This window comes from Aedes albopictus, chromosome 2 (assembly GCF_035046485.1).
Source record: "Aedes albopictus strain Foshan chromosome 2, AalbF5, whole genome shotgun sequence".
Lineage (NCBI taxonomy): Eukaryota > Metazoa > Arthropoda > Insecta > Diptera > Culicidae > Aedes > Aedes albopictus.
In genome coordinates this window covers 215,141,945-215,164,556 of record NC_085137.1, presented here as the reverse complement: position 1 = coordinate 215,164,556, position 22,612 = coordinate 215,141,945, and the positions used below count along the sequence as shown (strand labels likewise).

At 40.3% G+C, this 22,612-nt stretch overlaps 2 protein-coding genes across 3 annotated transcripts in view; one reads left to right on the top strand and one right to left on the bottom strand.

Moving 5' to 3' along the window:
- Positions 1-22,612, top strand: part of LOC134287909 (uncharacterized) — a 295,474-nt gene that overhangs the window by 116,639 nt on the left and 156,223 nt on the right. The window lies entirely within an intron of this gene.
- LOC109401713 (protein decapentaplegic) overlaps positions 1-22,612 on the bottom strand; it is a 163,001-nt gene that overhangs the window by 24,952 nt on the left and 115,437 nt on the right. For both annotated transcript variants that reach the window (XM_029855074.2, XM_019674297.3), the window contains exon 2: positions 16,534-17,213. In XM_029855074.2, the coding sequence (XP_029710934.2) occupies positions 16,534-17,197 (664 nt within the window). In that variant the 5' untranslated portion in view covers positions 17,198-17,213. The remainder of the gene's footprint in view (positions 1-16,533; positions 17,214-22,612) is intronic.

Here is a 22,612-nt window from a genome sequence, read left to right as displayed (position 1 = left end):
TTGATGCCAGATAGGAAGATGCGATCTTCGGCAAAGTTGTTCAGGACTACGAGTACTTCTAGGTCATGAAGAGCATAGTTCGAAATTTCACCACCACGTGGCGCTAGTGTACATAGTGGCTTCCGGTACGACTTTGGAGGGATATAACACGAGATTGAATCCAGATAGAAAGATGCAATCTTCGGCAAAGTTGTTCAGGACTACGAGTACTTCCAGGTCATGAAGAGCATAGTTCGAAATTTCACCACCACGTGGCGCTAGTGTACATAGTGACTTTCAGTATGACTTTGGAGGGATGTAGCACGAGATTGTAGCCAGATAGGAAGATGCAATCTTCGGCAAAGTTGTTCAGTACTACGAGTACTTCCAGGTCATGAAGAGCATAATACAAAATTTCACCACCACGTGGCGCTAATGCTAGTGCGATATATCACAAGATTGAAGCCAGATAGGAAGGTACAATCTTCGACAAAAATGATCAGGATTACGATTACTTCTAGGTCATGAAGAGCGTAGTTCAAAATTTCACCACCACGTGGCTCTAGTGTACATAGTGACTTCCGGTACGCCCTTGGTGGGATATACCACGAGATTGAAGCCAGATAGGAAGATGCTATCTTCGGCAAAGTTGTTAAGGACTACGAGTACTTTCAGGTCATGAAGAGCATAGTTCAGAATTTCACTACCACGTGGCGCTAGTGTACATAGTTACTTCCGATACGACTTTGGTGAGATATATCACAAGATTGTAGCCAGATAGGAAGGTACCATCTTCGACAAAGCTGTTGAGGACTAATACTTCCGAATTTCACCATCACGTGCCACTAGTGTACGTAGCTAGTTCCGGTATGAATTTGGTGGGATATAGCACGAGATTGAAGCCAGATAGAAAAAGGCGATCTTCGGCAAAGTTGTTCAGACTTACGAGTACTTCCAGGTCATGAAGAGCATAGTTTAGAATTTCACCACAACGTGGCGCTAGTGTACATAATTACTTCCGATACGACTTTGGTGGGATATAGCACGAGATTGAAGCCAGACAGAAAGGTGCGATGTTCAGCAAAGTTGTTCAGAACTGTGATCTAGGTAATGAAGAGCATAGTTCCGACTAACACCACCACGTGGCGCTATATCATTAGAATGATGTCAGATAGGAAGGTGTGATCTACGGAAATGTTATTCATGACTACGAGTACTTCGAGGTCATGAAGAACTTAGTTCCGAATTCCACCACCACGTGATGCTGGTGTACATAGTGACTTCCGATACGTCTTTAGTGAGATGTATCACAAGATTGAAGCCAGATAGAAAGGTATGAGTCTAGCTCCCACGTTCAAGGATCAATGATCAAGGATCATTTCAGGACCACTAGGAGAGTATTCCCTAAGAATATCTACGGAAATACTTTCCGCGAATGCCAATGGCGTTTCTCTATGAGATTCAGTTCTAGTAGAATTATGGTTTTAGTATAATTATTGCAAAAGCTTTGATCTCATGGCAGATTTTTGTTTTCGTGAAAAATGTAAACTTCAGAAAGATATTCTTATATTGATGATTCACACAAGTTTTAGCAAAGATATTCAAATAAATTTCTGGCTCCAAATTCATATTTATTATCCAGAATAATATTTCAAACCCATGACCATCGGCAAATAAAGGGGGACATGCGATCAACTGCGCCACGGACTCGGGCACTCTGGAGAGGAATTTTCGAATAAATCATTGCATAAATTTATGAAGGAATCTTTCGCGAACGATCTCTAGGAAAAAAAAAAAGTAGTAATCCCAGCAAAACATATTCCGAAAGCATCACTAAAAAATTTTCCTATATTCGTGAGTATCATAATGAATCTCTGAAAGATTCTCTAAAATTTATCGTGAATGAATCGCCGAAAGAAGCTCCGGAGTGATTTGAAATGAAATCGCTGAAGTTTTCAAGCTCCGGAGGAATTTCTGAAGAAATCGGTGGGGAAAGAAAGCGTTAGAAGATGGGTCATGAAGGAAAATACAAACGGGCATCTAGAGGAACTCCAGAATCCCTGTTAAAAATTCCCTGTAGAAAATATAAAGGTATGCTTGGGTGAATTTTTGAAGATATCACTGGAAAATCTCCTGAATTCCTGGAAAGATTTGCAAAACAATACTCAAGGATCCCAAATGGATCACCCTGAGGATTTCCCGAAAGATATCTTGGAAATAATCCAGAAAGGACCGCTGAAGGAATTTCCAAAAAATCACTAGAGGAATCCCGATAGAATCCCTGGAAGAATTTGGCAAAGAAATCGCAGTTGCAGTGTTGGTAAACTCACACTCAAAGCTTGCTCATGAACCGCTCCTGCGTGAGCAAACTCGCACGCGATTCTAAATCGTTTTCTCACGCGCGAGAATTTCATGCAAAATCTTGCTCTCACGAGTCAAGCGTCGCTTGTAAAACGAATTCAAATCAATTTTAACGGCATTCAATGTTGTTGTACGCTAGATTTGCTTTTGATCTATCATACAATCGTAAAAACTTTGATGTAAATATCAAGAACACCAAGAAATAAAGCAATGAGTGAAATCATGAGTCAACTCATGCATGATTTTTTCGGCGGGGAATTTGGCGAGTCAAGAAGCGCACGTGAAACAAGTCAATCGTGAGATTTGAGAATTTGAGTTTTTACCAACACTGCGCAGGAGAATAGATATTCGTAGGAATCTTGGGAGGCATTTTCGAAGCAATCTCTTAAAAAATCCCAAAGAATTCTTGGAGAAATTTTGAAGAATTTTTCGAATACCTGAAAAAATCTTTGAATGAATTATTCAACTATTTCTTGAAGAATTCCTGAATGAATATTTCAAAAAATTCCAGAAGCAATTCTTTTACTGGAAGAAATTTAGCTGGAATCTCTGGAGGGATACTTGAAGGGTGTCCGTGAGGAATTTTAGTAATAATGACTGCATAAATTCCTTTGGGAATTCCACGAATGAATATTCACAGGAATCCTTGGAGGAGGAATTTCTTGAACAATATTTTGAGGAATTCCTGGAGGAATGCTTTGAAAAATATCCGGAGGAATTCCTGGAGACATTATGAATAGGGGAGTTTATTCCAGCAAATCACCGGAGAAATGCTTGAATAAAATTATAAATAAATTCCAGTAGAAATCTGTGGAACAAAAATCCCTAATAAAATTCTCGAATACATCATTGAAAAAAATCCCAGGACTAATCCTGAGGAAATTCCTTGTTGGAATTTCCTTGAGGAATTCTCATAAAAATAGCTAGATAAATTGTCAGAACATTCCTTAGAGTGAGTCAAAGAAGTCCCAATCTGGCCTAAATTTCTCTTACATAGCTCTTAAAAATCGTTTTTTTTGTATACTATCAAAACGTGGTGGTGAAATTTCAAACCCGGTAGTGCTGGTAGCTCTGAACAATTTTGCCTTCCTATCAGACTTGAAGATCGTGCAAAACCTCATCAAATTCGTATCGGAGATTAGTATGTACACTAGCGCCAGGGATGGGAACACTCACTTGCAAAGAGTTACACTCATTTGCAATTTTCTCAGCTCAGAAGCGAGAAATCAAAAAACGATGCATGGACGACTTTTACCTTGTGGTTTTGTCTAAAAGTTTGCCGAATAGAGCAAGGGTCGCACACGCATATCAAAGCTGTGACAGAGCTGTGAAAGCTACTCTCCACGAGGAGAGTGTAATTTACATTCACCTCGTGGAGAGTTGCCTTCGCAGCTCCCTCACGACTTAAGTATGCGTGTACGGCCCCCACTCTATTCAGCAAACTTTTAGACAAAACCACAAGGCAAAAGTCATCCATACATCGATTTTTGATTGCACGCTTCCGAGTTGAGAAAATAACAAGTGAGGGTAACTCTTTGCAAGTGAGTGTCCCCATCCTTGACTAGCGCCACGTGGTGGTGACGTTCGGAACTGGAAATACTTGTTGTCCTGAACAACTTTGCCGCAGATCGTACTTTCCTGTCGGGTTTCAATCTCGTGGTATATCCCACCAAAGTCGTACCGGAAGTAACTATGTACACTAGCGTCCGTGGTGGTGGAATTTGAAACTATGCTCTTCGTGACCTGGAAGTACTCGTAGTCCTGAACAACTTTGCCGAAGATCGCATCTTCCTATCTGACTTCAATCTCGTGCTATATCCCTCCAAAGTCATACCGGAAGTAGCTATGTACACTAGCGACACGTTGTGGTGAAATTTTAAACTATGCACTTCTTGAACTGGAAGTACTCGTATTCCTGAACAACTTTGCCGAAGATCGCATCTTCCTATCTGGCTACAATCTCGTGCTATATCCCACCAAAGTCGTACCGGAAGTCACTATGTACACCAGCACCATGTAGTGGTGAAATTTTAATCTATGCTCTTCATGACCCGGAAGTACTCGTAGCACAGAACAACTTTGCCGAAGATTGCATCTTCTTATCTGGCTACAATCTCGCGCTATATCCCTCCAAAGTCGTACCGGAAGTCACTATGTACACTAGCGCCACGTAGTGGTGAAATTTTAAACTATGCTCTTCATGACCTAGAAGTACTCGTAGCACTGAACAACTTTGCTGAAGATCGCATCTTCCTATCTGGCTTCAATCTCGTGCTATATCCCTCCAAAGTCATACCGGAAGTCAATATGTACACTAGCGCCACGTGGTGGTGAAATTTCGAACTATGCTCTTCATGACCTAGAAGTACTCGTAGTCCTGAACAACTTTGCCGAAGATTGCATCTTCCTATCTGGCTTCAATCTCGTGCTATATCCCTTCAAAGTCACACCGTAAGTAGCTACGTATATTAGAGCCACGTGGTGGTGAAATTCCAAACTATGCACTTCATGAACTGGAAGTACTCGTAGTCCTGAACAACTTTGCCGAAGATCGCATCTTCCTATCTGGCTTCAATCTCGTGCTATATCCCTCCAAAGTCATACCGAAAGTCAATATGTACACTAGCGCCACGTGGTGGTGAAATTCCAAACTATGCACTTCATGAAATGGAAGTACTCGTAGTCCTGAATAACTTTGCCGAAGATCGCATCTTCCTATCTGGCTTCAATCTCGTGCTATATCCCACCAAAGTCGTACCGGAAGTCACTATGTACACTAGCACCACGTGGTGGTGAAATTTTGAACTATACTCTTCATGACCCGGAAGTACTCGTAGTCCTGAACAATTTTGCCGAAGATCGCATCTTTCTATCTGGATTCAATCTCGTGCTACATCCCTCCAAAGTCGTACCGGAAGCCACTATGTACACTAGCGCCACGTGGTGGTGAAATTTCGAACTATGCTCTTCATGACCTAGAAGTACTCGTAGTCCTGAACAACTTTGCCGAAGATTGCATCTTCCTATCTGGCTTCAATCTCGTGCTATATCCCACCAAAGCCGTACCGGAAGTCACTATGTACACTAGCGCCACGTGGTGGTGAAATTATGAACTATGCTCTTCATGACCTGGAAGTACTCGTAGTCCTGAACAACTTTGCCGAAGATCGCATCTTCCTATCTGGCTTCAATCTCGTGCTATATCCCACCAAAGTCGTACCGGAAGTCACTATGTACGCCAGCGCCACGTGGTGGGGAAATTCGGAACTATGAAACCCATCACCAGGAAGTGGTTGTTGTTCTGAACAACTTTGCCGAAGACAGAATGGTGCTATCTTGTCGAGGTTCCGAAAGAACTCGCTACAAAGACATGGTACTCACAACCAATCCGAGAACAAAACGGAACCGGAAGAAGTTAAAAATGTGGAACTAATGTTTTCGCCTGGTTCTCACCGGAAGCTGCATGAAATTCCAATCGGCTTTCACTACACCTCTCTAGGATAGTGTAGGATTCCGTTAACGCAAAAAGATTGAAATTTGGTTCACTAACTGCTGAGATATGGATGTGCAAAAAAACAGTTCCACGTTTTTTTGCCTGTCGGTACTTAGCGTGTTAATAGTTTAAGGGAATCGAGTACACTATAAAATTATTTTCCTTAAAATTACACGGAAAATAAATTTTCCTATGAAAAAATTTTAAAATAATAATATTTCAACAATAAGCATAAAATCTCAAAATGTTTTCATCTCAAAAAATCCGTTCCCCAAATAGGCTTCCAGGAAAAATATAAAAGTTTGGGGATGCTCAAAAATAAAAATTAGAAAAATCAAAAACTGAAATTCACGAAATCGAGAATTAAAAAGATTCATCTTCCAAAACATGTTTAAATCGATTTTAGATGACGAAAAATGATATTTAGATCAAAATCAAAAATTTGGGTATTAGAGGGTTAGATTCTGTTATGAAGACTGGGTGTCAATTCTCTCTAAGTCGATGCGATTCTATACGATGTTTCTCTGATTTTTTTTATTTATTTTATTTATTTATTTATACAAAAAATATATAACTTGTTTGACCTCGAGCAGTCTGGAGACTGATAATGAGGCCGTTCTTCTCTTATCAATTGTGTGCATGAGAGATCTTAACCAAACGCTACATTCATTTGTTTTACTATGATTATAGTATGGTTTCCAGAACAAACTTTTTTAATTCTCTTTTGAATGTATATAATGAAATTATTTGTTTCAAGCTTGAAGGCAAATTATTGAAATTCGAAATTGCCTGATATAGGCATCCAAATCTGATATAATTAGTTCTAGGTGCCATAAGATTTATATTATCTACGTTTCGGAGGTTGTAATGGTGTAATTCACTTATTGTTTGGAGATCAAAGTTATGCTTGATTAAGTTACGTTTCACTTTGAAAATAAACAGAGCTGATTCAAAAAAATTGGTTTGGTTAAAATTCATTATTTGATTAGACGAATATAAATTTACTGTTCTGATATTTGGATCTAAATATTGTTCCCAAAATATGACTCGCATAAATTTGTTTAGCGTAATAGTGATTTTGTTTATAACGTAAATAGGAGCATTTTGCCAGATAATATTCAAATAACATATTTGCGAATGAACATGGGCATAGAAAAGGTTCTTTTTTTCTTTAGTTGGAAGCATATAGCTACTATGTCTTAATATTCAGAGGAAATTAAGAATTATATATATTAAGAATTCAGAAGTTTGCAATCTACCGTAAACCAACATCGACCGATCGCTACATAACGTCGGACTCAAATCATTTTGGTGCACAGAAACAAGCAGCATTCCACTCCATGGCCCATCGTCTTTTCAACGTACCGATGGAAAAGGAAGACTTCATCGAAGAAAGGAGTAGAATCCACAAAGCGGCGGAGCTGAACGGGTACGGCAAAGACTTCGTTGACAAAATTCTTCGCAAACACGAAAAAAAGAACACGAAAAAAGAAAGTGCTACAACACTGGTACCCGAGAAAGAAGATGTCCGAAGGATTAGTCTCCCTTTCTATCCCAAATTAACAAATTCGGTTCAACACACTCTGAAGCGCCATGGTTTCCACGTAGTGTACAAAAGTCAAAACACACTGAAGGACTTGCTGTGCAATCTCAAGGATAAGATTCCCACCGAAGAAAAATCTGGAATCTATCAAATACCCTGCAAAGATTGTCCAGCAGTGTACATCGGACAAACTCGCCGCAAATTGAAAGTTCGCCTGCGGGAACATAGGAATGCGGTTGAGAATGGTAGGCTGAACGAATCGAGTGTGGCAGTACATGCTTTGGCCGAAAATCACACTGTTGATTGGGAACAAGCTAAGCTGCTAAAAACCGTTAGAAAAACCTCCCACCTCAATGCTTGGGAATCAATGCACATAGCTACTGCCAACTCCCCATTGATGAATGAGGATGATGCTGAAATACAATCATCCCTCTTCCGTTTGACGAAGCTGAAAATGCAGTAAATTTCATCTCTCGACGTGTACTGTATACAGTATGAATATGTGTGTCGTGTGAGCAACCAATAGTAATTAGTCGGACATCGTCCCGTCGATGGGCTGCATCGAGCCCGAAACCGGTCGGCAAAAAAGGTAATTATTAATCCTTTTTAATCGTTAGTAAGAACAAAACGTGTTGTGTCCGTTCTCGTTGTCGCGTCTCGTGGGTGTAAATAGTTCTTACGTGTGCACTAGGGCAGTTCAGACTTTAAACATGTCAAAAATTCAAAGCTCCCATATGTTCATCACAATCCTTGGTGCAAAACTAGAGTCCTGTCAAATTTTCAGCCATTTCGGTGGTGATTTAATGGTGGCCCAAAAGCAAAATAGGTTTATATGGGAATTACTATGGAGAATTTTCGAAAAAGGTTGTCCACGCTGTAGAGCATTACCACATGGATGAAATCATAGGGTCAAAGTCAAATTGAATTCTTCAGACCTCAATGATGAATGTTGCCGAAGGCTGCAACTCGTTTCGACTCACGAGACAGAAGTTATTAATCAATATTCATCCATGCATGCTTGAACAGAAGACGGGCACTCCATCGGCACGCTTGACACGCAATCATAGTATGCGTGTTACCTTCTTGCACACCTTGCAGGACATCGTGTAGGAAGATGCGCATGCGAGTGAGAATTTGTTTAATAACTTTTCACTCGATTGTCGAAATTAGATCTTGTCTTCGGCAACATTCATCATTGAGGTCTGAAGAATTCAATTTGACTTTGACGCCATGACTTCATCCATGTGGTAATTCTCTACAGCTTGGAGAACCTTTTTCGAAAATTCTCCATAGTAATTCCCATATAAACCTATTTTGCTTTTGGGCCACCATTAAATCACCACCGAAATGGCTGAAAATTTGACAGGACTCTAGTTTTGCACCAAGGGTTGTAATGAACATATGGGAGCTTTGAATTTTTGACATGTTTAAAGTCTGAACTGCCCTAGTGTGCACAAACCCAAGAAATTGAGTCTAAAGAGCTTGTCTGGTTATCAATGGTGACACATTGTTTCCTATTGTTAAGATACGATTCAATCAAATGAAAAGCGTCTCCTCTTATACGATAGCTGTACAATTTTCGTAGCAATAAATCATGTGGTACGCAGTCAAATGCCTTTGAAACATCGATGAATATAGTCGAGCAAATCCGACGGCTATCAATGTGCAATGTGCACATTGTGCAGTTGTATTTCATCTACCAAGTTAACTGCTGCACTAGTGGTATGGGATTTCGGTTGAAAGCCATACTGATTCCTATCAATGATATTATTTCTTTCGAAAAAATTGCTTAGTCTACTATGTATGACCTTTTCAAGCGGCTTAGATAACGTGGGCAGTATGGAGATATGCCTGTAGTTACCTAAACTAGTCCTTTGGCCATTTTTATGAATCGGTACGATTTTGGCTGTTTTTAAGCAACTTGGGAAAACACCGACTTCTAAAGACATGTTTGCTAGATCTCTTAAAATAGGTACAATAATCGGAGCGTTATTTTTTACAAGTCTGGCAGGGATTCCTTCGACACCTATAGCACTAGATTTATTGAACCCTTGAACATAATTGGCTATTTCATTGGATGTAACAGGACACAACACAATGGAGTCCTGGACAGTAGTGCTCAATGTATAATTTCTAGCTTCATTGTTGTATGCTCGAGTTAAACTATCAGATAGTTCACAAGGCATATTTATGAAAAACTTGTTGAAAGCATCACATATTTCCACTCCGTCATTTAAAGTTATATTATTCGAAACTATTTCTTTAATGCTCTTTTTTTGATTTGTTCTACCACAAAAAATTATTTCATTCAAGATAGACCAAACCTTTCTTATGTTATTACGATTTTCAGCGATCAAATTTTGATAGTAATTTTTTTGTTTCTGTTTTATAAGTCTTGTAACATAGTTCTTTTGCTTTTTGTAGTTTTGTTTTATAAGAGCATTTTCAGGCCATTGAGCTGTTCTTTTATACAATTTTTCTCTTAAACGAATTTCTCTCAAATCAGTATCAGTGATCCATGGAGCTCTATCATGTTTCCTGTTATGTGAACGAACTTCGAACGAATTACAATTCATTAAGTTAACAATTATTTCTGTGAGATTTTCGAAACTGTCTACACTTTCTAAAGACTGTTCTAAGTCGTTGGATATGCGATCAAAATCAAATCTAATAGACCGAATTGAATAACGACGAGTAGCAATACGAACACTCGATCCGAAGCTGATCAGTATAGCTTTGTGATCCGTAAAACTAACGTTGTGCAAGCTCAATGAAAAGGTATGATCGCATAAATCAGTTACAGCATGATCTATAATCGAACCATGCACGTACGTAGCGTATTTGCTATCAATATGATTTAAACATGCGAAGCCGTTTGATTCAAGCATAGATAGATATTGATTGGAATTTGAATTGAGCAGATTTATATTGAAGTCTCCAAGACAAAGCATTCGTCTGTTAGCTTCGAATAATGCATCCAAGTATTGGATACTTTCGCTAAGAGTGGCATGCGGAGGTCTGTATATCACTGAGATGTTCAATTTTGGTTCTTTTACACACTTAGAAAAAATGACGGATTACGGTAAAATTTTACCGTAATCTCAACAGCTGAACGTACGGTAAAAAGTTCGGTGATTTTTCAAACCACCGAACGTACTGCGAATCTCAGGAAAATGCATCTGTCAAAATTACCGGAACGTTCGGTACTTTTTTAAAATTTACCGTAAAAATCGCAGAACGTTCGGTATGTTTGTTTACAAATGAATTCTCAATATCACTGAACGTACGGTAAATTTTACAAATTTACGGCGATTTTATGCGAGCACAAAAAACAATATTTTCATAAAAAAACGTCGATGATGGGATTGAATACATGACCTTCTCATCAGGAATCACACTTGCTGCCACTGTACAAGAGAGTCTTGCTTGGAGATGATGCGCAAATTCTAATAGAACTGATACTCGAAGCTGCCGGCGTGGCTGTCAAACGCATTTTACAGTAGTACGGTAAAATAGTCCCATCACCGATCTGTTCGGTAAAATATTCACAGGTCTCCTGTAAATTTGTCTGATTTCACCGGTTCTTCGGTGATTTCTTAGATTTCACCGATTTTCTCCTGCAATTTTATCGATTTCGCCGTAATACTGTAGTTTGCTTGTTTACAGACCAGTTTCGGTGATTTTTTTCACCGAATACTGTAATTTATTCTAAGTGTGTAGGGTTAAAATTATAGCACTGCCTTCCAAAAACTCTTCATTCCTAATCGTATTATACTCAATTGAGCTATGAATGAATATACAGGCCCCACCACCGGATCGGTTCGATCTTGGACAGCAAACAGCATCATAGTTGGGTAAACTACACATATACAACTCATCAGAACTCAATCTCATTTCCGAAATGCATACAATGTGAACAGTAGATTCAAATTGGGAAATATATCTATCGGGATCTATCGAGTCCACTGTATTGATTGTATTGAACGCACGACACTAACACCAACAACAGCAACCACACCAACAGCAGCAGCAGCAACAACGCAGGGAGATCAGGCCTTTCTGGGAAATGAGCGTAACTTTTTAATGTCATCGAGAGAATCGACGATGTAAACCTCAGCAGAATCATCACGCTTACAGTAGATGTTTCATCTGTTGCACCACACATACTTATAACCATGAGAGGCTCTCAGTGTCTTTGTCTCTCTGAAAATCTGTCTGGTTTCTCTGGTCAGATTTTCGTTGATGAAGACCTTCGTGTGATAACGCTTGTTATTTGGAGACGACCTGGAGTTACTCGGAGAAGGTCCAGCAGGCAGCACCTCGCATCCAAAGTCGATTTCATCAAGATGTATCGACCTTCCTTTTCGAGCACGTAGAATATCGTTCCTCACCTTCGAATTGCTGAATTCAACAATAATCATCCCGTTCTTTGTACGTTGAGTCCGTTCAATATCGGTGGAAAACAGCTGAACACCAACAGCGCCAGCAACTTTGGTGACGATGGCCGACTCACCCATTGAGAGATCTCCAGGTATGCCGTTAATAACAATTTCGTGTTTCAGCCCAATCTGCTCTGCTAAGCGTAGCCGTTTCTTCATATCACTGATTGAGTTATTGAGGGCACGGATTTGAGCATCACGGTCACTCACTTTCAACAAGCAACCAGCAAAATCCTTCCTCATTTCCTCATGTAGTTTTTTAATGTCCTCATACTGGGCAGAGATAAACACTTGCGAGGATTTCACATCTTCCATCGAACACTTGATTTCTTTTTGAGACTTTGATAGTTCACCGATAGACACAGCTAATTTTTTCACCGCATCATCAGTTTTTTTCTGATTCAATCCATTTTCCTCACATTTCCCGTTAATTTTGTCCATCGAAACTTGCAGGCACTTCTTCGTAGATAGCAGCTCATCCATCTTCTTATTTGAGGTGTGTGAAGATTCACACTGACTCGAACAGTAATAACAGTGAGTTTTTTGAACTTTATTGTAGCGAGAATCCGAAATTCCCGCACACTTCAAATGCAATGAGTCACTACAGTAAACGCACTTAACTTGTTTTTCATCTGTTTTTATTTCGATGTGGCATGATTGGCATTCTTCCATGGCTAGTCTTTTGTTTCGGAGGGAAGCAACACTCATCACCGCAACCAAGCACTCTTATGAATGCAATCAGGTCTTGTCTTGCGACTTTATTGTCAAAATTATAGTTCAGAGACTAAAAAGTTTGTCCAGAATCCACTTTTTAACTGTCGAGCAAAGACAACTCTCGCCGATAAACAGTTTTTTAAGATTTTCGAAGCACTGTATTTTTGCAAAAAGCAGAACTTCTTAGAATGATGCACTGTAGCGTGGCTTCACTCTCAGTAGCACTCACACAATCACACAATTTGATGCATCATACCGTGACCTGTCAGTTTATACAATTTGAAACGATTTTGAATTGCACCAAATAGAGCTAGTCTTGTTTACATTGTTCGTAACGCTGGCACGTCGTCGTCGTCGTCGTCGTCGCCGAAAAAAAGTAAATTCAATTTACGGCCTCGCGGATTAACCAGGTATTTTCCCAATGAAAAACAGGTGTTCTCCAAGTGATTCTCTCGACAGACCTTTATCAGTGGAAAACCGTTGGATACGGTAGGAAAAGTGAAATAAAAACATCTCGCATTTACCGAGGAGTGTGCTGTTTCAAGCAAATGTCCGGAATCTGCATGATGCATACAGAAGTAGGAGAAATCTGGACATTTGAAGGTCCAACTTGAAGATCAGGAAATTAGGAGCTAGAGACAGTGTAGCTTTAGCATAGATCCGGAAGCAGCTGCCCGAGCATGGCAAGTTTGAGAGGGGTTAAGGGGGCCTACAGTTTCTAATAATACATATTGGATCACACCTCTTAAGTAAGCTTCAGGGAGATTTAAGCATACAAATTAGGCATGTAGAATGCTCTAGAAAGTTCTGAGGAAAACTTAAACAGTCCCAAACCAATCTCATCCCCCCTCATTTCTGAGCACACCCTAAACTCTCCTTAACTCCACTTGCAATTTTATTCCTTTAAACCAACCTTATCCCTAATTTAGTTTTAGAACACTCCAACTGCAATGAACACAATCAGATTCTATTTGGGTAACGTTACCTAAATGGAGGGACCTAAATAGATTTTAGCTAAATGGATTCGACCTAAATGGAGGTTTGAGTGTACCGGTTACGTTGTTTGGAGCCAAGAAACGGATTGGATGCTATGCATATCTGGACGATGATTCGGAGTTAACGTTAATGGATTAAGGTCATACCAAGGGTTTGAAAGTTCCAGGTAAATCAACGCTTCCGTATCTGAAACGGTACGATGGAACTCGTAATTTTCAAGCGGAATCTCCGGGAGTTGATGTTGTCAAGCATCGGGCAAACTGAGAGGAAATTTGTGCTCAATAACGTGGATATCCTGACAGAAAACATCCTGTATATTCGTGGCCTTCTGGTAGCTTCCTATCCGAACGCTCGACCACGACTCCTGGTAGACGTGAAATATGCCAGGGTGCCACTCGTATACAACGGAAAGGAAGGGGATCCAATCAGCATTTGGATGGGAAATGCACGGTAGCTGCCTCCGTCCCGACTCAAACAATGCCAATGGGGTGCATCGAAACTATCACATTCGCGAGTGTAGCTCGCGCTTCGATGCAGATCTGTACCGTGAAGTGAAGACCTGTTCGAGGCCATGAAATTCTTTCAAACTTTGGAGAAGAATTACTTATCAAGTGAGAACTAACGTGCCCAAGCTCTGTTACAGTCGTTGATACGCTTAAAACTGCAGTGGTGCTTACGTCGACTACGCGATTATGGGCAGAACAGGCCGCTGAGTCCTCTGCACCTGCACAAGGTCATGCGGATGTCGGAGTGTTGGTGGGAAATGTTTTATTTTTGGCACAAGGCATACATTGGCCCATGGATGCCAGGCGTAAAGTGATAGATTGTGTGAAGATTACTGTCATGCGGCACATTTCGCTTAGTTGCATATCTTGTAGGTGTTATATGATAGAATGACACGATGTGCTGTGATGCAAGTTAGAAGGAAGAGATACGGCTTTTTTACAAATCCGTTCCTAGTTCTAGCGGTCGCTACGATGTCGCACTTTTTCGTGGTAGCAAGGTTCTCAATTTCGATTAGAAGTCAATCAGGGATTTTCCTAATAAGTCGCATCCACCGGATTTGAAGCCCGCTGAAAAGCACGGTTGATGATAGGCACCTGGGAAGACGACTTGGGAACGGATGGTTCGACGAGGTGTGCCAGAAGGCAACGACCGATAAGAATGTTGCCAGAAGCCAGATGCTGGTGTCAGCGAACCGACAGAACAGGGAAAGAAAAGAGACCATGAGGATAATGTGATTGCTAGGGCGCAAAGGGCTAAGGAACAAAATGATATGCGGAGGCTTTACGAAACTGGCAGGGGCGTAAGGAGAAAAACTACGCCTTCTCTCGTCATGTGATGGAAACTTGCTGACGGACAATCAATGGTGGCTCCCAGGAGGAGAGAGCACGTCAAGGTTTTGTAGGATGGTGGGAACGAAAGAGCGACAGACAGAATTCAAATCGACGACGACGGTCAGGCTGTGAAATCGTCAACGCTAGACGAGGCCAAGACAGCCATAAGAGGGCTGAAGTACATGGCTGAAGCATGGTAGTGATCAGGTATATCAACTCATCACCGTATTACAGTGAACATATGAATAGAGGAAGAACTCCCTGCTAGTTGGTTGGATGGCCTATTTTGCCCTCTACTTATACAAGAAAGGGCATCAACTGGAGTATGTACGTTAATAACAGAGGAATAACACTTCTCAATTCAGCGTACAAAATTTGGTCAGCATCCAATTGAGGAATCATTCGCCGGGAAATATCAGGCGAGTTTTCGTGAGGGCCGATCAGCGACGGACAGATGTTCATTGTTCACGCTGCAGCAGATTCTCGATTAATAAACTTCTCGATAAATTTAGGGAGTACAACTTACAGACACATAATCTGACAGCTAGGATTGGACTTACATTTTACGCTTAAAGATCAAGAACAAAATTGCTGGTGGTCTATATTCACTAAAATTTGAGTGTTTTGAAAAGCTGACACTTTCAGTGGTTTTTCATATGGTGACTTAAGTATTGTATTCGATAGAAGCGTGCAAATTGTAAAACTCGTTTTAATGATAACATTCAAAATGGCGGCCAAATTCAAGGTGGTTGCCAATAAATTTTCTCTTTACAGGAAAGGTTTATACTTTCGATTCATAGAATGGAAATACAGGGTTTGCTTTTGCATCCATATTCAAGATCATGGACGTTTAAAAGATTTGACGATGTAATTCGGGTAAAAGCATTGACAAAAAAATCCTATTTTTGTCACTTCGACAAGCAACTGTTAAACAAGGAGTTCATCGATTTATGCCAATCTACACAGAAAAAAATATGTTATTAAAATTCAGCGAGAAATCATGCACATAATGGGAATGCTAGAGTTATTGCACTTTTACATGACATAAATGTAAAATTATATTACCATCGTGTAAATTTCCGCCAACCATCGCGTAAACCATCGTGGACTCCAACCGATAACGTGACTATTAGCGGAAATTTACACGATTGTAACATTATTTTACATGATATTCCGTGTAAATATGCACTAACTCTAGCATTCCCTTTATATTCATGATTTATCGCTGAATTTTACATGGATATTTTTTTCTGTGTATGCTAATTTTTTTCATCCTGATGATACATCATCAATATTTTTTCGTGGTCGAAGTGAATCTGCAATGACGTTAAATTCCAATTTATGTCTATTGTATAGATAAACAGGCATCTTGTGGACATCTATACGAAGCTATAGATAGTAGAGTAAACACAGATCCGTGTTGATGAATCCGTTGTATCCAAACGAAATGTAAAAATCTGTATCCAAACGAGCATGACGTCACGATTTGGACAACATCAATAGAGCGCATGACGCATATTCAACCGTCGCCCTCTTGAAAATTACTACTTACACGCTTGAAACATTTTAGTCAGCAGTGTCCGCGGATCTATGTTTACTCTATGTATGTACTATCTTTATACGAAACTATTAGAATCAAAACGGTAAGTAAACTGAAAAAAATATGCTCACCTTCGTGCGTGAAACTCCGCACCGTGTTCGCGTTGCGCGTGTTGAGGCCCTCCTTTGGCACGTTGACGGAGTCGACCAGATCGTGGCCCATGATCTGGGCGTACAGCTGCTTCATCGCCTCCGGTATCACCACCTTAGATCTATCAATTTTTGGTCTCTTGGGAAAACCGAACAGACTTAGGAGATTCTTCTCGATTTCGACTAGCGTTTCAGGATCGGGCTTACTGGTGCTAATGCTATCACTATCACTACTATGACTACCATGACTGCTACTGCTACTGCTTCTGTTATCACTAATATCTAGACTGTTATCACTATCACTATCTCCGCCCACCGCATCTTCTTCTTCTTCCGCGTTTTCGACCGGATCTAGCTGCAGGTGCAGCTCACCGGCCGCCGGTCGTTCTAAACTATCTTCGTCCATCGTTGACTCACTTTTCGCCACACTACCATCACTTGACGACGGCCTACGATCTGCTGCTGGTGCTCGTTGCTCATCTGGACTGTTGTTGCTGATGCTAATGAGGGATGCTGACGACGACGACGATGAGGAGAAGGAAGAGGAGGAGGTGGAGGATGATGATGGTTGATCGCCGGTGCTAGCGACTTGCGTTACACCCTGTAGAATCGCCAGCACCGCGAGGACATAAAGCCACGCGTGCATGTTCGTGTTTGCAGCTCTGGAAAGACAGAAACCGGAGAAGTTGGAAACAGGCATTAGAATCGATTCAGTTCAGTAGGTAGTGGATCTCGAACAGACGTGCCCTTCGTGGTGCACGGAGGTTTGGTATTGTTTCAGAGCTTGCTAAAATCTATTGGCAGGGGTGTGTCAATGAAGGTTTTTTTTATCGATTACGTGTGTAACGTTCTAAGCATAACCTCACCTCGCCAAGGGTGAGAAATATCATGAAAATATCGACTTTTATTCCAAAAATTTCACTTTCCCTAGTAGAAATGTTTCTCGACAGCATATAGCTAATCAGTATTATAAGGACGGAAAAACCATTGTGAAACTCATATAATGACTATAATGATGGTATGTCATGACAATTTTTCCATGAAATCTATGGACAAGTTTATAAAAACATTTAAAAACGATACCGCCAACACCTACCATAAGTTAGCATTTTTCCCAAATTCTTCAAACTCGAAACCACTGTGTTCCAGGGGGTAGTTGTTGTCGATTGGAATCACGCGCCGCTCGTGCTTGCGTCGAGCCGCGTGTGCGACTCAAACCAATAAAACTTAACTAAATGCGGTTCAATCTTGGGACTTGGAAGGAGTATCAGGGCAGTAGCCGAGTTGAGGTAGTAGGAAAATCCCAACCAGTCAACCGTGGAGTGACACGCACGGTGAACCGAACGCACCACAACCGCATCGCACCACACCGCGTTGGCACTGCTGGCTGCGGGGGTTAAGTATACAAAATGGCGGCCGCCAGAGTGGCTAGCGTGGATATTTGCGGTCTGCGAGTGGCGGCTTGGATGATGGTTTCGATCTGTGGTGGGGTGAGGCAAGGGTGGGCGGTGAGATGGTCATAAACTAATGAGTGGTTTCGCGCGATTGCAAATAATTGAAGTTAGGATAATTTGTTTATCAATTTACAAGCTGCGCTGAGCAGAGCGGATGAATGTGAGTCAGTGGATTTGCTGTAGGTACGTAGCATGACACAGCGGTAATATTGCGGATCGTTTTATTGCTTGGTTCTGTTCTATCGTTGAGTTGAAAATATACAGCAAGTGTAACAGCAAATAAACAGCGAAGCATATTTAAATTTCAAAGTTTATAGAAAAATAAATAGGAAAATACATCCGAGAACACCGAGGAGAATTTTGAAAGGAATATTTTAAATAGTATTTGGGAGAATTGGAAAAAGGGTTTTCAAGTATATTTCAATTAATTTATCAAGTATCTTAAGGCCGTACGGGACGACGTGTAATTATTGCTATCCTCCCTCTCTCTCCAAAATGCTCGCGATTTTGAAGATGCAAATATCAATTTCCACTGCACTGACGTAGCTGAAACTTTAAATCGATTGTGTACCGCAAGCGAGCAAATGAATGATCAAATTTCCAGTCGATAATATGAAGTAGATGTTGAGATTTGCATCTTACTAACATCAGAGCAATAGCGGACAATTCAAACACCGTCCCATCCGGCCTTAATTGAAGTTTGCTTATGACTGTTTGCGAAATGTCTGAAAAACATCGAAGAATCCTAAAGGGATTTTGAAGAAGGTTTTGAAAGAGATCTTAACATGAATTCCACCAGAAGCCTGCTTCTGATTTCATTAAGATTTCTCAAGGAATCTAGTTGAAGAATTTCGAAAAACTCAAATCTGTGTGAAAAAATGCATCGACGTGCGGAAATATCAAAACTCACGTCGAAAAACTCACTAACATAACAATCACCAAATTTTATCTTTCCGAATTTTTGAACAAGTTTATTTCCAAAAAGTGCACCGCGAAACAAAAGGTCTGAAAACCCTTATTATAGGTCACGGGATGATTTTTGGTGGGTCGTGAACTTTGGAATTTATGAAATAATTTGGTTTGAATCGTTATTTAATTGAAATTTCTCATGACGTTCATCCATTTACTATTTACGAAACTAATTTATAAGATTCCTTAGGAATTTCATACAGTTTTAAAATATGATTCAACACAATTTCCATTGGACTTCCTCCTCAGAAAATTCTTCTTGACATTTTATGATTTTCCTGGAGCACTCTAAGCAAGCAGGCTCCGGCGGTTCATTTTTTCAAGATTTGTAGTGCATAATTAATTGGCCTGGTAAAAAAAACAACATCTAATATTATAAATTAAAAATCTTTAAAATCTTAGATTTAATTAAGAACAGCTGAGTGTGCGTATATGTGAAAAATTTGCTAGAGCTTAAATTCACGAATAAAAAGAAATAAAACGATTTAGTGTACGAGATAAAAAATCTAATGTATCCCGTACACCAATTGGTTTTGAATAATTTATTTTTTATTTTTTAGAAGCCCTTTAAAATTGATTTTCTATTTTTCGCCATGTAAAAAGATCAGCACTCCACATAGTATCAACTGTGATAATTTGCTTCCTGTTTCCTCATTGGAAAAGCAAGTGGGATTGGTGGGAAAGTTCTTCTCTGTTAACAATAACACCCGTTGAAAAAAGGAATATTTACAAAATAAGGACTGTACCGTCGCGCGGGGTTACTTTTGAAATGCGGGGCTACTTTGGACACTTTCGAATATGGATTTTTTGAATTCGAAATATGGTTCAAATCTGTTTGATGTCTTTTCGACTATTACGAAGCAATAGTTTTCACTCCATTTGGTTGAAATTATTTTTCAAACAGACCGTTTATTGCTTGGCAGGACGCGAAAATACATCGAATAAATCAATAAAATATACATAACGTATCAGAACATTTGGTCTGTAAGCATTGTTTCTACAGTTTATAAATTTCAAAGGGTTGATCAATTCATTCAAAATATATCATCGTAGCATATACAATCGAATATTTTTATCGTTATACATTATAAATGACCATTTCACTCAAATAAAGGATTGATGGTCCTTTTTTTCAGGCTATTTATATAGCAATATCACGCTGCTCATAATACGAAAGGTAGCACGGAACCATCTTCAAACGCATATTTTTGATGAAATCATGTCTGATATAGTATACTACAGTATTGGTACAAAGTAGTTTTCTAAATAAACCTGGAATTTGAAATGCAATTTTGTTTTAGATAAAAATGTCCAAATGTCCAAAGTAGCCCCCATCTGGTTCTATATGAGATGTGTCCGATTGGTGTATGAACAACTTTTTTGTTTATTGATGGATTTAGTTCAAATTTTGCATACATCCTACATTCATACTCACAATTATTATGTGTAAAAATTGTGGAAATCCATTCACTACTCTGGGAGTTATAATGTCATAAAGTTGAAAAATCATGAAAAAGTGTAAAAAGAAGCCCCGCATGACGGTATTGGAAATTATCTGTAAACATTCAAAATGCTATATCTCAAAGCATGGTTGGCCTTTTCATTCCGTAGCCAGAAATTTGGTCTGGGAGGGATTTTCGATGTTTAGTTATACTTTTTTTTTTATTTTACTGTCACATTTCGTAAATATATGCACTCAATTTGAGCCGTAGGCGAAGGTTCAAATTTGCGGCGCTGACGAAACATTTTTTCATTACAAAGTTTTTTATAATAGAAATTAGTTCCAAAAATTTTGGCTGTGTGGGGGGGGGGGGGGTATTCGTTAATTTACCCCTTAAACTACTCAGTAGCGTCACCACTGTTCAAAGTATATTGAAGAATCTCAAAAAAACGAGTAAAGTTAATCACATTCTCCGTCAATGTAAATGAAGCCGCAAAGTGACCCTCCACACGTAATTAACAACAGGACGACTGCTCAGACTCAGTAATGATCACGTTAATACTGGAAGCCGAAAATTCTCGTTACATAACTACAACCACAGTCGATTGTCATACAACACACAAACTGTAAAGCAGTGCTGCGAATCATCGCGACCATCACGAGATAATCATACGATCCGTTTTTTGAAATAGCTCTTTTCGAGAAATACAAACTAGTTAGTATGTCACGCTTGGAATGTCAGGCATTTTATGAATTTTACCCTTCACCATTTTGCAGGGATAAGTGTGCCTCTGGTGCACCATGGATTGCGAGAGAATCGTTCTCTCCGAGTGCCGTTCTTGTGCTTATCTAAAAACATGCACCGTTTCACATATCGTTGTGCACGCCTCTGTATCCTACTGCAATAGATGAAGGAGAGAGTCACGACCAGGGCTGCAATGTTTCGATTGGCCTTAACCCTTTGGAGCCGGAGGGGTCAATATGACCCAGGTGATGGAACCGAGCATAACAAACATATTCGAGGCCAGCGAGGTTGCGGCAGCAGTGGCGAAATTATCCGGCTCCAAAGGGTTAATGATTGCGATATTTTTTTTTTATTTTCTCCGTTTTGAACCTGTACCACACTCGCACGCAGCGTGCTGAAAGCGAGATCTGGAAGCGTCCAATTTTCATTCAATATTTTGTGTAGGTGAGTCTGTACACTCGTGAGAGGAGTATAGAGCACTCACTCTCACAGGCAGAGATGGCATGGATACACTGATAAACAGCTCTGCGTACACATCTTCAATAAATTGTGCGCCGCTTTGTTTTGGTACGAATGTGGTCCGGCAACAAACACACATCGCTCAGCCGTAAAACTTTGCGTGAGAGTGCGAATGTGTTAGTTGCCACACCAGCTGCGCGAGACGTCGCAGAGCTCAAACTACTTCTGCGTGAGCTTCGCTCATTTCTAGGAATGTGCTACACATCTGCGCTGTCTGAGCTGCAAGTTGTTCGCTCTCGGCAGTACAGAGTAGCGCAGTGCTGTGATGTGAACTGTGGGTTGGATTGTACTTTCTCTTGCTTTCCTGCGCTCACCGTCGTGCGCGATTCGACAACGATGCCGAGCGCGTGCAGTCAGACCACGCAGAAGATAATTCTTTACACGCACTCTTTCTCATCATGCAGGCTGTGTGTAATGTATATTTTTTTATCTTCTCATTAGTGAGCTCTGAGGTGGATGCCATCTCTGCTCACAGGCTCGTGCTTGAGACGATTGGCTGTCAACACAAGCAGTGCATGGATAATGTGAAACAATGTTTCCAGCCCTGAAGAAGATCCCTACATCTGGATCGAAACGTCGGCGATGAGATAAGAAAATCAACGCTTTTTTTTGGCTTTGAAAGCCGAAATCCCATGAGAGATATTTGGTTGGGTCGCTCACTAATGGAGATCGTGGATTTTGTCAGTTCTCACAACGGGGAGCTGAAAGCGGTAGCCGCAGTCATTCAATATCGGCCAAAAAACAAGCATTATTGAGACGAATACTTTGTATCCCAGGTCACGACAATCACATCCATGTCAATGGTGATAGTCGTAAAACGAGGATGATGGGTGACGTGTGTGGGATTCAGTCTTTTTTGCTAATTGGGTTATGACACCATGGTTTTAAAGGCTGCACGGATCGTTAACGTACTCATTCTGCACCAGCCCAAGC